The sequence below is a fragment of the Athene cunicularia genome (genome assembly GCF_003259725.1).
Source record: "Athene cunicularia isolate RWA chromosome Z unlocalized genomic scaffold, athCun1 chrZ_part1, whole genome shotgun sequence".
Taxonomy (NCBI): Eukaryota; Metazoa; Chordata; class Aves; order Strigiformes; family Strigidae; genus Athene; species Athene cunicularia.
This window is the reverse complement of record NW_020799142.1, coordinates 24672493-24691148: the sequence shown is the minus strand read 5'-3', so window position 1 is coordinate 24691148 and position 18656 is coordinate 24672493. Positions and strand designations below refer to the sequence as shown.

Here is an 18656-nt window from a genome sequence, read left to right as displayed (position 1 = left end):
CTGCAGGAGGAGTTGGACTAGATGACCTTTAAAAAGTCTCTTCCAACCCAAACCACTCTGTGATTCTATGAATGCAAGATGCAATTAAAAATAAATCACTTCTGTTTCTGTGTAACAGCCACTGTAATTTGTCTAGTTGAGTATCTGAGAAAAAATTAACCAAACCAAGTTGTTTTGAACTTCACTCTCTGAAAAAACAAATTAGGCAGGACAGTACACCACTATCTTCTCCATTGACTGATTAATTTAAGAGCATGAAGTGAACATGTTTTTTCTTAGCAAATTTGATGGCCATTCAGCAACCTCTTAAGTGGTTCTTAAACTCTGGTACAAGGTAGCAAGCCAAAGCCAGTTTGTTATGGGGGACAAAACAGCGTAATTAACTTCATTTACTGTCAAGACTGGTAGAACTAGTTTTTCAGTTGGGCTACTTCATAAAAATGCTGTATCATCACAGCCATACTAGTTATCAGCATGCAAGCTAGGTAACTGGATGTATTCAGCTAGCTATACCTCTACATGCATGGTCTTCTCCTCAGTACCTAAACAGCATTTCAAGCCCTACATCCTGGTCCAGCTAGATGCCAGTCAGTACTCAGTCTCATGAAAAACAGGCTGATAAATAGACAGACTAGTAGGATATGTAAACTATAGGATATTAGACATCTGATACAAGTAAAAGGGGGCTCTGAACCATACATATATGTTTCGCTTTACACTGTTCAGGAGAATACAGAATACTTTGAGCACTTCTCCTTCCAACATCTGTTTCCCCTTCTCCAGATGACTAGTTAAAGATGTGAGCTGTTAAAAACAAGTTCTGAAAATAACATGCAGTAACATCTGAAATGATAGCTGAAATTTTGTCTTCTCAGTAAGATTTCTTACCCTCAGACATGCATACATACTTACAGGAATGCCTCTGCCTTGATACTTCAAGATACTCTCTTCAGAAACACATATGGGAACAACAAAATACAAAGGCAGCCTAAGATAATAAAGAAAAGAGTTTCTTGCACTTAAAAAATGAACAAAGAACAACCTCCAAGCTCCTTTTAATGACTGTGAGTGTTCTAGCCCACACGCTAATTATATATTCACTCTTACTGCTGCAACAATCTTTCCTACTAGATAATTATATTGTCCTCAACACCCTACATTTATTTTTAGCTGGATAAGGTATTTTCTTCCAATCTTCAGCTCTTTAGTTTCACTGCAACATTCCTCTGCCTTTCCAAGGCTGCAATTAAGTCCTGCATTTATTGTAACATCTAAAACTGATTGTTAAGATCACCTTGGTTCTTTCACTCTTTGTTGTTTCAAAAGATACCCTTGTCGTATTAGATAACTAGTTCCATTTCCATGCCTTGTAAACAGTTTGCATCACTATTCAAGAATGTCATTTAATATACCATGAATTTCCAGTATAAGGCAAAGCTATGTTCAAAGCCCACAGAAGCAACAAAGATAAGTACTTAGCCTCAGCTTGGGCTTCTCAAGACAGAGTTACAGAATAAATAGTTGACTTCTTTGAAAATTGGTGTTTATTTCCAAGGTCTGTGAAACCTTTCAGGATCTGATTATCAAACAACAAGCACAAAGCCTTGTATACATACTAAAGGGCTTACCAATAGATGCTATGTAGCTAAACTGGTAGATTTCTCTAACCTTCCACTAAAGTCATTGCAACTTAACTTCCATCAGCACATTGACTGACCAAGGTCCTGTGTAGCCTGACCTAATGTTGAAGTTAACCCTGTCTAAGCAGCAGTTGTGTAAGATGACCTCCTGAGGTCCTAAATCAAAGCATCTCATAAATGGAAACCAGATCCTAAAAAACCCTAAAGAACTGTATAATGCTCAAAGGTAGCACTGATTTTTGCAAATCTTAGTAAGACGTATATTCAAAGTTCACTATTAACAAGGGCAAGCTTACTTTTCAGACACTCTGTAGCATTCATTGGTAGTCACTGCTTTGTATTTCACATTTCCTTTGGTCCGCTCCAACTCATCACGCCAGTCCTCAAGAGTATCGAACATCACAGTTTGGTTTCTTCCATCTGCCAGACATCAATAATGTTAACTTTGCAGACTATCAGAAACTCTAATATGAAAACACTCCTAAATCAGTTGTTAGATAAGCAAGTAAAACCTCTTGTGTACAGAAAGCCTTGAGTCAAAGATAAAATGCCTTTGTACACCACACTGCTTCTGTCTGATCTTTAACAACATCTTCTGTCAAATACTTCATAATAACTTCAGAAATAGTTTCTCCTATGGAAACTAATCAGTTCTTACAGAACTTCCATACAGTTGAGGCTGTCCTCACACCCAGCCTAAAATCCAGGATGCTGTGCAGCAAATACTATTGTATACTAGTGCAGCTGACTGGCATCTAATAACACAGGCTTAAATGTAGTATTAAGAATCATACCAAAAGCTCTTCTGCAATTCAGATATTTCTTTTCATTTAAAGCTCATTCTTTTAACATGGATAGGAGTTTTGCACCGAATAAAACATTTCAAGCACTTGGTAAAAGCAGAAAACTGATTTTTGCAATTCAGTCTCAATCACTTCAGCTGAGAAATTCTCCTGTATTTCTATTTAGCCACCTCAGAACAGTTATGACAGCAAGTTGATTTAGCCTCAGGTCTTGTATAATAATCATATAATCTATGGAATAAGGTCAATTGTTTTATGTGCCCATCATAATTAAGTATCCTGCAACATCAATACTGAAATACCAAACAGAGCTAGAATTTCCATGGAAGATACAATGGCAAGTTAAAACTTTCCACCCTAAGAAGGTAAGGTAGATGAAAAATTTACAGCTGGAAACAAAACATTAATAATGAGTTCTAAAGGTTAAGTTAAGATTTTAAGAATATCGGCCATAAGAGGCATAAAACCCAATTTCTAAAGTCTACTTGGTTTGTACTGTAACAGCTTCATAAAGAATGAGATTCAGGCATTTATTGTTGAAGACAGTTATCAAAATGTGAAAGAATTCTGGTGCAATACTTCAATATTGCTATAAAGACCAGGCTTCTCCTGCATTTGCTTAGTCTCTACCTGGAAAAACTCACAGTCCTTCTGATGTTTGTAGTTCAAACTGAACACCAGCTACAGATGAAGCCTTCAGGAACTACCTGAGCCAGCAATGTGCCCTTGTAGCAAAGGCACCCAGTGTACTTTTGGGCTGCATTAGAAAAACCATTGCCTGCAGGCTGAATGAGGTGATTGTTCTTCTCAGCTCAGCACTGGTGAGGGCATTCTCGGAGTGCTGTGTCCAGTGCTGGGCTCCCCAGTAGAAGACACACACAGGCTTGCTGAACCAAGTCCAGTGAAGGCCCATTAAGGTTATGTCCTGGTTCAGCCAGAACAGAGTAAAGTTTTCCCCAGCAGAGAGAGAGGGGGAAGGGATCTCCAGCCGGGTTATCCATACCATGCTGACGTCAGGTCCAGGGGCAGAGCCTTTTCACCTTTCGCTTCTGGCGTTGGTTTTTGCCACACACGCGGCAGGTTTGCTCCTTGATCATTTAGCAGTATTTCTCTGTATATCTTTTGTCTTGTTCACTGTTATTGCTGTTTATTGTTGTTACCATTGATACTGTTGTTATTCAGATTGTTCTATCACTCTGTTGTATTAAATTTCTTGTTATTTTGGCCGGGGTCTGTGTTTGACTTCCAGCCCGACTGGCGTGGGTGGGGGAGGGGCAACAGCCACATGCTCTCTCATCCTGGCAAGAATTAAACCTTGCACAGGTCATTAAAGGGCTTGAAGGATTTCATATGAGGAGAGACTGAGAGCTGGGATCATTCAACTTGGAGAAGAGAAGACTTGGCAGGGGCACAGAGAGGCAAGAAATCTTTCCAATGTTTATAAACACCTGACTGGGGGTGGAAGCAGGGTAAGGGAGGCAAGAAAATGGATCCAGACTCAGTGGAATCCAGTGATGTGACAAAAGGCTGTGCACACAAGCTGGACTACAGCAAGTCCCATTTAAATGTAAGAATAAGTTTTTTCACTATAAGGACAGTCAAATATTGAAACAGGCTGTCCAGAAAGGTTGTGGAGCCTTGACCCTTGGAGATACTCAAAACCCAACTGGACATGACCCTGATGAGCTTGCTGTAGTTAACCCTACTCTAAACAGGGGTAAATGGACAAGAATATGATTAGATTATCTCCAGAGGCTTCTTCTAATCTCAATTAGAACTCCTTGACATATTTTGATAATATGACCTTGGGTGACTTTGCTAAATGCCTTTATATATTTATAATGATGTATAAATTACTCTATCATTTATAATAAATACCTTGGGTGCATCAAAACTTCCCCCTGTGAAAGGAAAAGGTGTTCCTGGTGCACTAAGAATCAGGTGCCTAACTCAGAACAGCGCTATTACTTCAGTTGAAGACTGAACCATGAAATAGTAGGAAGTGCACTGACAACTTTTTATATTGTATTTTGCATCTTACTATATTATTCAGCCAAGTTTGATCAAATGGGAAGATTATGTAGTAAATTAGCTATAAGTGTAAGTCAGATGTCTACTAGAATCTTGCTGTGCAAATCTATACTTTTTTTTCTGTTGCCTGGGAGAAGCAGATCGCTTGCAAACAGCAAAAAGGGAAATACTTTGTCAGATGCCACTGAAAACATAATAATTTAAGAATTAAAAGCAGGAAGTTTGCTTCATTGCAATAGTACAGAAAAACGCATTGATAAAATAAGCAAAATGTTTTCTAGTTAAGCACGTGCAAAGCATTTGCACATATCAATCGCAGTATGTTTTCAATCCAGTGATGCTAATTTGCTTGCAAAAAACTTCTGTGCAACTATACTGAAGGACATAAACCAGCAGTAGACAATTTAGAGATTTTTAGCAACAAGTCTAACAATGTATAGCAGGAGAAAAATGAATTTCTGAGGTTATCTGCCAGCAGGGCAGAATCATAATACAAGAGCAAACTCCACTACTAAGTGTCCCAGACTGCTTAAGAAACTAACAGTATGCAACAAATACAGATCAAACATAGAAAAAATGTTTACCTGTGTTGTTTGGGGCAGCTGATGCATAAGAAAATAGAAACAAGCGTTTAAGCAGCTTAGGAGTCTGGCTATGATGAACTATACCACTGACGATCTAGGAAAGGACCAAAAATTAACACCCAAACACAGACTAAGCCTGTCAATGTAAAAAAAAAAAGTGATTTTTTTACCCTCCTCCCCAGGTTTTAGAACCCATTGAGCAGTTTTGTTTATCCCCAACAGCTGAAAACCGACTTTTAAAAAGCTTTCTCCACTGTCTGCAAAACACTTGGCTTAATGAGAAGTGTTATACATGTTCAACTTTCAGAATGACTCATTATTTAAATAAAGGTAGTAGACTCCTAGTTTGGAGTTCAGATTAACCTGTCAAAAGAACTCAAGTTATCATACAAGAGAAAGGCTGAAGTCTAAAATCTAATAAAATTATGTATTACAAACAGAACTGCTTTACAAGTTTGCCTGAGCTGAAGTTAATTTCATGTAGTAGTTTACAGCTCCCATTCTCTTCAAGAAGCCAGTGCATCCGATCTTTTTAACTGCTACACATAATGATGTCTAATGAGAAAGGTTAGCTAGAAATCAAAGTCTTACTTTTTCTCTCAATTGGGAATGATTAGAAAATACTCCAAGTTTAAGGGGTCTCCCAGGGTGAATTTCACCCTTTCCACAACTAAACACCTAACACTAAGCTTAAAAAAGGAAAACAAATTAAGTTACTACACTTACTCTTTTCACTTCCTCTTCTTTTGTGTATCTCAGGCAGAAATTAAATACTCTGAGGTCTTTACAGTAGATAATTAGCTTCTCTGGGTATTTTCTCAGTTGTCCAGTTAGAAGTTTCTTTTTTTCATCATAAACTGCAAAATTGAAAAGTCTAAGTAGATATCAAAAAGAACTCTGCCATCTGTTGATAAAGCTATCCCTGCTTGACTTTCCGAAATTCAAGAAACTTAATTCAAGCTCAAGTTTTAACAAGTCAAAACAAGCACCCTAAAACAAGCTGTCAATATCTTGTGCTAATATACTCAGCTTTTTTCTTTTCAAGCCTACTCAAACTAGTTCTTGCAAGATAGAAACGAAACTTGCAGCAAGCCAGCTGCTCAGTGATTATTTCTGTTCACATTCTGACTGCATAGTAAACTGAAAGTTCCAAGATGCATAAAGAACATAATTGAGTAGTTTTGCCTGAGGGAAAGTCCCCAAACAACTGAAATCATTCTAAGTTCCTAAAAAAAAAATAAAATTTTTTTTCTTTTTTTAACCACCATGAAGTCCCCAAGAGAGCACTTTGTCCACTTCTGTTTGAGGATGTATCATTTCACAACTTCAAGCGCTGCCAGCTAGGCCATTGTATATGAAACTAAGTAGTGTCTCATAACCAGTTTCCACTAGTCTCTCCCTAGTCCACCCCCTCATGAATCTACACCACCATTCATAAACACTAGTCCAAGGTCAGACTTCTCAATAAAGCCTTCCCCACTATTTAGAAATTACCAGCCCCATTCTTGTTTACCTTTTTTTTTTTAGCAATACAGGCATACCTGTAAGCTCTGCTGCAAAACACTTATTGAGTAACTTAGAAAACAAGGTTTTCATTTACATCTCCTTTGATATTTTGAAGACATCATGAATCTCATAAAACAAAATTCCCTTAAACAAACAAAAGGTATTGTCCAGGAATTTGGTACTTGTGGTGCTCTGCAGTGCTATGACTCACATGAAGGGAATACCACCGTATTTATAGAATCACAGAAATGTCTGGGATGAAACAGACCATAAAGATCATCTAGTTCCAAGTGCCCTGCCATGGGCAGGGACCTTCCACTAAATCAGGTTGCTCAAAGCCCTGTCCAATGTGGTTTTGTAGTAACAGTTGATATACTGAAAGATCTTTCTGCCCCAATCCTAACCAGAAGCTTTTCACAGTACACTCTGCTTTGAACCATGGCATTTTGAAGGAGTTTTTTGTCTGTCCCAACAAGGTAATTGATCAAAATGTAGCTCTGACAAGCCTGAAGGATAAGACTGGCTTCTGAGAGATCTCTTATCTGTCAATTGTTAAACAGATATTTTTTCTAGACTACTCAATCCTAGTTTCCAAAGTGACAACTCGGTCAGTCTTAAAAGGATGTATGTGTACAAAGAGCACCAGCACATGCACAAAGACACTTAGAAGTGTGTGAGGCACATTAAAGCAAGAGGAGAAAGCTGACCTACCTCCATAGATTTGGTCTACACATTGCAGGGTTATGTCATTTTCTCCTACAATCTTATTCTTAAATTGTGGCTCCTAGAACAAGAAAAATATTATTAGAAATGTGAGAAGGTGCTACTGTTTAGTAGTGTGACAAGTAAAGGATGTATTCAGTACATATTTCAATATCAGCATTACTTTTTATTCTTATAAGCTACATAAAGCAGAACACTGAAGAACAGTTATTAAAACAGATAGATGCAGGTTATGTAGGCATAGTTTATAAACAGCAGATCCAGTTTCATTTAAGTCTCAGACAAGCTTAAAATGTAGATAGAGTTTTTACTTTTCAAATAGCTTCAAAGCATGCATTTCTACTGAGAATCACTTTTCAAATTAGAATCATCACAGTAAACAGGAAATACAGTAACTTGATGTAATCCAAGACCTTTTATGACAAGTTTCCTTGCTATGTGAACCTGGCAGGAAATAGAAAGTTTCTTAAAAGAACAAGTATCCCAAGAATATTCCAATGTAACAGCCAGATTTATCACTGGCTAAAATGAAGACAGACAAAACCCAATTCTCTTATCTACTGTTCTGCCAAACTTGGAAGTGATTTGGGGCTCCCTTCACTTTTATCATTCCATGAGTTCAGAGTTAAAAATGACATTTGACTGACACCACAATTAAACATTATCTTAAATATTATTAGCAGAAAGCTGATGTACACTACATCAGCAAATTACATTTTACATTAAGGCAGCTGTGAGAAGAGTTAACGTCATTCAAGTTATTTCCAGATCTGCAGTACTCTGAATAAGGTGACTAATACTGAACTTTCGTTAAGATAAACAGTTGATTTGTCATGCTATAAACCCAACATTCAAAGTTAGTGATGGAACAAATTAGCATGGTCTCTACCAACTTTAGCATTAATCTCATGTGATCTGTGAAAACGGCTCTGCAGCTTTGTCCCAATTAATTCCAGAAGGTCAGAAAAACATTTTAGCTTGCAGAAGCCTTAGTTTAACATTTAAACTCTCTGAAATTTTACCCCAAGAAGGTTCCAACTACAATCAACAAGTGTCAAGTCTTATTCTTCTCATTCTTCAATGTCAAGATCACCTTGCACTCAGAGCCATATAATAGGCTCTCCTTCAATTTTATCACCTAAAAGAACAAGACAGTTCCACATGCTTAAACATCTCAAAAGAGATGTGGCATTACTGTTCCCCTTTGACAGCTCAATTTGAGCACCTAAAACAAAGGAAACAAAATTCAACTGATTTCCAAGATTTGGGGTCATTTTAGCTTTTTTAATGTTTGCTAGTCAACAATACCAGGTTTTTAAATCTTTGCAGTCAACACCCGACTTAGAATAGAATAACTGAGAGCTTTACTGAGCCACACAATTATCTAGAGGATTTCCACGAGTTTACTCAGCCTTGTGCAGCTCTGAAATGGTCCTGCAGATATTGCCCAAAGTCAAGTCAGACAGAGGTTATACAGCATTTTAAGTACATTTGACATTCACTTACGCTACTAGACAAGCAGTCAGAAATCAAGAAACTGTTGATTTAATTTTCAAACTAAGTCATTCTTTTAACTTAAGCTTCACAAAATTACCAACTCACAAGATATGAAGAGTTGCAAACTATGTTTAATGTATGCATTCACATACAGGCTTGCACTATTTTTAAATAGTCATCAGGGCTTGAGGCAGGATCTACACAGACCAAGCAGATGCACACTTGATTAAAATTAGTCTGCACCCATTAGAATTTCTTTATAAATCTATATTCATTCTGTATGCTTATACAAGGGAAAGATATGATTATTTAATCAGAGATACTGTATGTCTTCAGAGATTGTTTGGTCGTAATTAGAAGATTTGTCTTCCTACATTATCATCTGAAGTAGAATCATCATCAAGGAAAGCAATCTTGAAGTTTGTGCATACAAGTTTCCCACAGGTGCCACGATTTGACCCATCTTCTTGTATATACTTGTACACTGTGCTTGCCTCACAAAGCAGCAGTTCACCTGTATAAAAGAAACGCTGACTTGCAACATAACTGACATTTATAATTGAATTATTTCAAGTGATATCTTAAACTCAGCATTATTTTCCTGACAGCTTTTGTAACTGTATGCCTGAAGATATTTCATCGCTGTTATACAAAAAGATTAAGAGGCACCTCCTAGAATCAGTACACTGAGAGCCTTCCAGGTTATTAACATTACTCAGGATAGACTGTTCAATTGCACACGTTTAGGAGTTCCATAACCAGAGGAACCTGTATCATGGTCTGCTCTAAGGGGAAGGAGAAAAACACATGGAGCTGCAAAGAGCAACCATACAAGTGTATACTCAAAAAAACAAAACCCAAAGAATAGTTTATGCAGTCAATAAGTAAGTTGAAAACTGTTCCAATTTTCCTTACTGCTAAACTCTAAGAACAGTGAACCATCTGAGCTGATAATTACAAGTTCATCACAGTTAATGTTTCATGGTTTTGACTGGAGATGTTGCTTATCTTGCAGATCCCAGAGCTATTTTAAAGTTCTCAAACACAATTTTACATAAACAATGGTCAATGAAGTTCTAATCTTAAAATTAGCAGGAACTGAACTTCAAGCTTAAGAAAGTAAAACCAGGTTTTAATAGGTATGATCATCCAGACTCTTGGTCTTTCCTATAAAGTGCAGAAAACCCAACAGAATAATACTAGTTTATTCTAAGATTTTACTTGCATTTTATCTTGGTGACATCATTTTTCCTGATCTTGGAAAAAACTTTAAAAAAAAGAAAAAGGATTTTTTTAAAAAAATTTACCTAGGCATCAGAAGGCCTAAGTAACTCATAGCAGAAACAACACAACTAGAAAGTAAGTTTGCATGCACTTCTACTTACTTGTTACTTCCAACAAAAAATGACCCAACTTTCTTTTTTAAGAAACAGGGCAAACTGAAATACAGACAGTTCTCCACATGCAACTTACTGAAGATACTGTACTACATAAAACGTGAAAATTTTACAGAGTTTTTCAAAAACTCATGCAGATACATAGTTAAAATTTCAAGCTGTGTGGGTTGTTACACCAAACTCTGTTTTGCTACCTGGGACACCGATGTCACATAAGTGTTTGCTGAGGACACAGGAATATTTAATATTGTTTACATGATTATTTTTTTATTATTTAATTCTAATAATACAATATACAACAGCTACCTGGTAATAAATGAGGATTTACTTCCTTTTCTATGGGTTCCTTTATGTGTATTTCCTAAAAAGAGAAAAAGTAATTATTACTTTGCAAAGATTGTACCTTCAACACATGCTGTAAATAGCAGTACTCTCCCTCTGAAATTCCTCACATTCTAGGAAACAGGCAAATTAAAATTAAGTAAAAAACTTCCAAAATTAATAAGGTTGCAATGTGCTCCTTCTACTACAGGTCAATAGTATACTAGCTAACTAATTCACTGGTTTGTCACCCACAGTGTCAGTTACATGCTGTTGCAAACCTAAAAAAGGAAATGTGTTATTTGTATAAGTAACTGAGGGAAATAAAGCATTACTAATACTTTGAGTTCTCTCAGCACATGTAAATGGGTAAGCATAAACTTAGTATTACAACACCATCTCCCAGAATTCATTCATAAGCTTTTCCACATATGACTTCACATTTGTTTCTAATGTACCCTTCACGGTTTTTCAAGCCTCATCCTTCACTATCTGTTTTTGATTTTCTTACACATATTATTGCAATCAAACTACAAAAGTTACTTAAACAGTACTACCAACATTATAGAGAAAGGCATTTCAGAATCTTGGAGCCAAAACTTAAAACCACTCACAGGATATCCTTTAGTTTGGACCCAAATTCCACAAAACAACCTATTAAACTCTTAGTATCACTTATTCTAGCCTTGAGGAACTGACAGTTGGACTAAAATCTCCAGTCAAAAAAACTATTAAACTAAAGGACATGCTATACACCCTTCCTGCTCAGCCAGTTCAAAACTTCCTCCTCCAAGTCCAGATCACTTCAAAAGCGTTGGAGTCTTTCTGGAAAACTATTAGTTAACTGGAAACCCCCCTGGAGCCACAGCAGTAAGCAAGCTAATTTTAGTTTGTCACCAGCATCCAGAGTCAGATACTGCAAAGCCAGTCCAGCAATCAAAAGGACACATAAGCAGTAACAGTTTTGCTGGATTAAACACAGAAACAAAAGACCCTGAGACCGTAAAAATAATCCCCTTTAGCCATTCATATAAACACTTGCTCTAAGCACCCAGAAACCCAAAACAAAGCTTGAAGGCTGCATGGCAAAACTAAAACCACCAGGAAACCATGTCCTAAGGACAGCATACATGTTCAAGACAGGCTGAAAAGAGGCAATGGTTATAAAATGAAAGTGGTGGTGGTGTGAAGAAAGAAATCTGTTAACTAGAGCTGGCAGCTAATGCAGAAGACAAAAGAATTTGCTGCCTTTAACATCTAAGTGTTGATGTTGTACAAGTGAATTTTAATCAAAGTTCATGCTTATCAGCTAAATTAACTCAAGCTCAACACTGCTGCATTCAGAGAAGACAGACATACATGTTTTCCCAATGTTGTCTCTTTACCACTGGTAGCTTTAAGCTAAACACTGGGTTTACTAATGCCTTCTGTAACTACGTAGCTTCTACAGCATATAGCTATGCCTTCTACTATCACTATCTGTGTGCAACTAAATTCAATATTGTTTGCTTACAAGGTATATGCCAACAATCACTGCTCCAGAACAGTAAAGCAGTACACTAGCTGCTTTTGCAGTAACTTTTATTTTGAGAGATATCATAAGGCATGTAAAAAATACTGCTTGTGTATATACACTGCTTGCTTGAATGTTGGTACTTACTGTCATGAGTACCAGTTTATGCTAGTGTTGGCAGATAAGACTCGAGAAAAAAAAAATTTGACCCCAAAGAAGTTCTTTGAGCTTATACCCATTTGTTAAAATGAAATTAAGTTTTCATAACAGGTATCACAGAGGCAACTAATTTTGAACAAGTGGTTTGTGATTTGGTTACAAGCTAAATTGGTTATCTTCTGAAAGGAATTAGAATTTTAATTAAATAGCATCACAGCTGAACACAGACCTCCATCAAACACTGAGATCAGCTTGTAAAATCCAGTTTCACTCTTTGTTGACAAAAACCCAGACACTGAAGTGCTTACTATGGGCAGAATTCCTAAAACAAACAGCTTCCAAGAGCTGAGCCTCAAGAAGAGTTCTATTTGAAAGTCAACAGTTACCTTCCCAAAATAAAATCATAAATATTTTAAAAACAGTTTTCATACATATGCACTACGGATAGCTAGAATGCAAGCCATGAACATTGCTGAAGAGTCTGTGCTGCTATGCTTATTTTCCAAGGGAGGATATTAAAATACATGATATTCTACTAATTCACATTTATATTTGGTCTTTTAAGAAAGAAGGCAAAAGACCTTTACAAAGAAAAGTTGTTAACTCATCGTTAGTGCAAATTGTGTAGGAAGCTGTAAAGTTAGCTAACATCTCTATTCTGTTTCAACTTTACTTTCTAATGGATTTCAGTTTTGGGGCAACACAGACCTCAGGACTAACTTAATAGCCCACTGACATTCCAACCCATGCTCCTCAACACCCCTTTAATCAGTCACACAGTTCATACTCACCCACCCAGCCTTTTCATCCCTGGCTTTGTCTGACTACACGAGGTAATTTGGTTTGTAAGATCAGCTGGGAAGTCTGTACTTGTGCTACTTTTGGCTTTGTTGTTACGGCCTATTGTTAACAAAACTGGCTCATCAACAGGTCAGGTGAGCCAGAAACAAAAGAAAGGGAAGCAGCAGAAGCAAATCTGTCTCTTTCCACCAGGAACTAAATTCACTGAGACCTCAGGAAACCTCACCCTCTGACCATTTGTGGAAATTAAGCATGCAAGCACTTTCCATATATGACCACTGAAAAGGCACACACACCTCTAGATAAATACTTCATCTGTAGCTCTGCCATTCTGAAGACCTCAGACAGCATCGTGGCACTTCTTCCTCAAGATACAACACAGGAAACCCTACTACTAGCAATAGCTAAAATCAGATACTCGTAGGACACCATGTAAATGACAAAAATTAACTTCAGATTGCCTCAGAAATGATAGAAACAAAGACCTCAACTTTGCTGAAGGTTTCAGAAATTTCTTTCTCAGAGATGACTCTCACCTGTGCACTCACCCTGTGCTACATCCCTTTTTCAGGCTATCAAACAGCAACAGGCAATACAGCAACAGCCCATAACTATCAATTATAACAGCACAGACTACCATATCATACAGAAATTTCGGGCTGACAACATATCATACCATCCTAGTTCATACTGCATCTTCCTTCTTGCTCGTTCAAACTGACTTCAGCTGATAGCACTATGAAACCATGAAATGCCAGGGAAAGGAGACACCATGTTCCTTGCAGATTCTCTGCTTCAATAGGAGGGAGACAACACAATAGAGAAACGATTATTCTTAAGGAAAGGCTCACCTCTTCTTTTCTTCCCGTTTTTTACCTGAGTACAGGAAACAACTGCACAGTTTGCAATACCCAGGGACTACGTCCAGCTCTCTATTTAAAGGGGCTAAAATATATTACCCAAGTCTGTCTGGGGAGACATGTCTTCCTCAAGTGCTGAAGCATAAAAAAACATGTATGAGGCAACACTGAGTTTAAGGCAGCAAGGTCAAGTAGCAGTTATGCTATATTAAGAGTGTCACAGAATTATCTAGGTTGAAAAATACCTTGAAGATCATCTAGTTCAAAATTAACCTAACCCTGACAGTTCCCAACTCTACCATATCCCCTAGCAGTAAGGGCAGGAGAGGGATACCAAATGATTCCTGCTCTTTATCCTAGAGCCTCACCACAACTGAGAGCAATTCCTTGCCTCCCACTCCGCAGGAAGGTAAACAACTGTGGACTGGACAGAAAAGGAGTAAAAAGTGAAATACATTCCCTGCATGCCAGAAACCAGATCTTGTCAGAGAATTTGGATTTTTTTAAATCAGTATTGCGAAATATGTATATTGGCCAATTCATACTGGATGTAGCCCATCACTCTCAGCAGAGACTGTGCATACAGTCTGCTGTTCCAATTTATATGCTGTAAACTCTGTAACTACCTCACCCCATAGTCACGTTTCCATTTATCAATAGCTGGACATTTGTGCTAGAGGTAATTCCCACAATCAACAAGATTTTTAGTAAACATACTGGAAAAAAACATAGTTTATTAGATTCAAGTAATGAAGGAACCAGTTTCAGAAGGGCTTCAGAAGCACTGGCTGAAGCATATATTCTTCCAGCACTGACAGTGAATAGTAGTGCTATGAGAACACAGGATATATGTTGATATATAGCTTTCCACAAGTAATATCAGCACAGGGAAGCTCTACATCATCATGAGGCTTGCTGTGAATATCCATTTTTTCTCATTTACTTATACTTCAATAAAAGACTAACAGAGAGCTAACTTTCTTAACTATACATTTATCTTTAGCAGTTGTAAAAGTCAAACTGTATACTGAAATATTTGCAAGTTGGTTGTGGTGCTCCAACAAGTAAATATAGTCTTCCTGAGTAAAATAAACTTTTGTCTAACAGCATGGAATTTCATGCTAAAGAAAATACCTCTGCACATGCTGAGCATATATTTTGTAATATATGTATTTTTTGAAAGACTATTTCTTGGTCAAACTAGCCTAATCCCATGTTGTATGCCACACAATCCAGAAGAGATACTTACTACACTTTAATAACAGTGCTGCAAATAATCTGCTTGTTTTCGTTCCTTTCACCTCCATTATCCAATTACATCATAGCACATGTTTTCCATGTCCGTTTCATCTTTTATCCTTTCCTCTTTCCTTACATTGTCCTGTCCATCTCCTCTGACTTCAACCCCCAGCCTCTCCCATGTCAGTCCAGTGTCCAGCGGTCTATTTTAACTCCCATTCCTCATACCACCCTTCAATTCCATCACTCAGTTTAGGAGCACCATACCATTTTAAAAGCTGTCACTACAGAACACACAATATTCTCCCAAGATTTAAAAGCAGTAAGTATTCATAGTTGTTATGAGCTAAGAACAATGCACAATTTGAGAGACAAAGAACAAAAGGTATGAAAGTTACCCTCACAAGTCAGCAGCCTGATGTGTACCCCAGATTTCAGGGATAAGCAGCACAAAGTAGAAAAAACTCTTAAAGTTTAAGGTCTAATACAAGAACTAATATCCTATAAGAATAAACATGAAGGATTTAATTTTTAAGAATGCATGCACTAAAAGTAACATTAAGTTTCAAATCAAGTTTAATATCTACATTTTTATTCAAAGGAAAATCTTTGAAGGAAAATATCCTGCTTGTTAACCTTGTAAATGCTTTCAGTTTTGAAAAATTAAGAGTTAGAAATCATGAAGTAATTTACTGGTTCTTGTTTCTATGTCTCTACAGACAAATATTCCTAGTCTATGATCAGACATGTCAAAACATTGACTTTATACACGAGTATTCACCCCACTTCCTGCAGGGTAGCCAAGTCTGTCCTGAGGGGAAGTGTGTCATTAATATCAACATCCTACGGTCTCGCTCTCAACAGACCACTGATTGATCTGTGGTTCCATATAGCTGGGCATAACTAGGCTATATTTAGACAGATGTCAAAAAGGCTGCTTCTCCAGACATTCTGGGGCTTTGCAGCAGCAATTACCTCTGTTCCTTTAGTAAACAACATTTTCTGTTCACTCCTCACTTCCACCTCGCAATATATTAACATGAATAAAGTTCCTGTTTCTTTTCATATTCAAACAAACCAAGCCCAAAAGCAGTTTAAAGCTAGCTTCATTTTATTTTTCTGAATGCTACCCTACTGTGTCTCTCAGGTAACAGAGGATGGACAAAACAAGACAGGGCTAGAACAAAACTCAGCTCTGCCTGTTGCATTTTCTTATTGTAGGGATCTCCTAACCTAGAAGCAGCAGCTTAAATCTTAAACAGCCTTCCAGGCAAACAAGGACAAGCCCAAAGAATCTGGAGATTGCAAGCAAGGGGGACTACAGCATAACATTACTGTATTGTTCTGTATTGCATAGGGATTGATAGAAAACCTTGTTGCATGTCAGAAGTATAAAGAGATTCAAGGCAAGGCTCCATTAATTCACTGACAAGTCCACCATTAACCCAAATTCTGTCTAGATGTAACCTTGAGCTCATGAAATCCAGGAGGTGCTGTTTCCCACCTTTTGACAGCATCTACCAGAAGAAACATCACAGTGAACATACCTGCCATCTATACTCTTCCCCAGGCATCTGGCACTTACACTATCTTGATGAAAGTTCCCATCTGACCAAACTATGTTCCACATAAAATAGATTAATTATTTCCACTGTTTGATCAGCCTAGCTCCAATTTGAAAACTCAGCTATATTAAAGTTAACATGTAGAGGAAATCTGTGTTCAGAAAGCTATCTTTCTCAGGTACATATAGAATACAGCTCCTTGAGAGATGCTCACTTCTGCTTATTTTAGGATTATCTAATGAACATGCTTTATCCAGATCCCCAAATAGGCTCACAGGTTTCATCATATATCTAAAATTTAATTTTTAATTTTCATAAAATCCACTGAAGTCTTCAGCTTCCTGTGTAACCATCCCATTAAGGCAAGTCATAGTCTATCAAAAGAGAGTACTCAACAGAGCAAAGTGTTAAACTTGCTTTACTTTCCACTAGCATCACTAAGCTTTTGAAGGTGCAAAAGACACCAATTCTGTGGCAGAAGTCAGGTTGATATTTCAAAGCTTCTGCTGCAGAAGTCCATGAAATTCTTAAGTACATAAAGGAGATGGTTAAAAGCAGCATGAATACAGAGTGAATGACTGCAAGCTCCAGTGAATCAGTATATTTCATTAAGAGCTTCATCTTCCATTATTAAATATAGTTGTTATTTTCCCTGCAGCCATCAGGATCATACTTGAAGAATTACTGTAGTTATAATCAAGTTAGTCTTTATTATTTGGTATCTTACTGCACTACATATATTTGACTTGCACCTTTTCCCACTAGCCATTCTTTCCTAGCAAGCTTTAGTCATCCAGCATACTCGTTTAAACACTGAAGTGTCTTTCAGTAAATCCAACAAGTTCTTACCTTCACAAAATTCCATTCCTTGAGCACACACCTTTTTATATATTTGTACAACATACTTTCCTAAAGTGAAAGACTGACTTCACACAGATATATTAGCTGACTCCAGAAACATTAGAACCTATCATTTATATCCATTTACATTTATATCCAATACAAGTCAGATGATTGAAAACTTCTAAAGTAAACTGATGAAACCTACAAGTGAGCAGTGCTGAGCAACATATAAAACCAGAGCTGCTACCATAAAATAAGGACCTAAGTTTGAAACAGCACAGATGATTTAAACCACAGTAACTCTGCATTATTATGTCAAATTCAGTGAAAAATAAAACCAGCTGATTCTCCAGTGCGCTATCAGTGAGAAACTCTGTACTAATTAACAAAACAGACAAAAATCTCTTCCTCAAGAAGCTCTCAAGAGAGCTGAAAAATTAAAGACAGTTTGACAAATTATAAAGAACTACAGAGGGGAAAAAAACCAACCCCACAAATGGCTAGTTGCCATTAAGACTGGTCTTCCTAGAAAACAGGAATAAGAATGAAGGAATACTGAGTAACAATACTGATCTAATACCATCCGCTAACAACATGACCTCAGTAAATTGAGTCTAAAGTCACTTCAATCAAACTGCCAACATAAGGTTCAATAAATAAGTGAAAGGACAACAGGAAGAACAATATGAAATATATGCACGGCCAAGAGTTCAACATCAAGCTGTTAAGGAAAGAGACACAGGGCTTTACAGGGACATAACCGAAAAGGAGTGTACAAAGAGAACATACATGGGGAGTGAAGTGGTGTTGAGGGTTATTAGGAAAAGCGAGCTAACAGCCACAACTGCCTGATATCTGGTCCCTGCTTACAAAACACAATGCCAGCGAAGTACCAGAAAAAACATCACCTTAAGACTGACAGGCCAACTACAGTTTTTAAGCTTCCTCGAGAAGCAACAAGCAAGAGGCTTCCCACCTCGTCCTCGGGGAAGCACCTTCGAGGCACCAGACATGCAACCCCCCGAAACAGCCCCTAACAACGCTCAGGCCAGCCCTGCCCCAGCCGCACGCCCGCCTCCATCCCGCCACCGAGCTCTTCGGAACCCCCAGCGGAACACTCCCGCGGCGAAACCCGAGAGAGGGGCAAGGGGAGCGGCAGCACGGGTGGAGCCCG

The 18656-nt window shown here is 37.7% G+C and overlaps 1 protein-coding gene across 1 annotated transcript in view; it reads right to left on the bottom strand.

Moving 5' to 3' along the window:
* MTMR12 (myotubularin related protein 12) overlaps window positions 1-12168 on the bottom strand; it is a 30257-nt gene extending 18089 nt beyond the window's left edge. Inside the window, exons 1-8 of the mRNA XM_026865821.1 lie at window positions 12163-12168; window positions 10488-10542; window positions 9159-9298; window positions 7276-7348; window positions 5785-5915; window positions 5059-5152; window positions 1937-2060; window positions 913-988 (exon numbers count right to left, since the gene is read on the bottom strand). Coding sequence (XP_026721622.1) covers window positions 913-988; window positions 1937-2060; window positions 5059-5152; window positions 5785-5915; window positions 7276-7348; window positions 9159-9298; window positions 10488-10542; window positions 12163-12168 — 699 coding nt within the window. The remainder of the gene's footprint in view (window positions 1-912; window positions 989-1936; window positions 2061-5058; window positions 5153-5784; window positions 5916-7275; window positions 7349-9158; window positions 9299-10487; window positions 10543-12162) is intronic.
* Between the last annotated feature and the right edge of the window lie 6488 nt (window positions 12169-18656).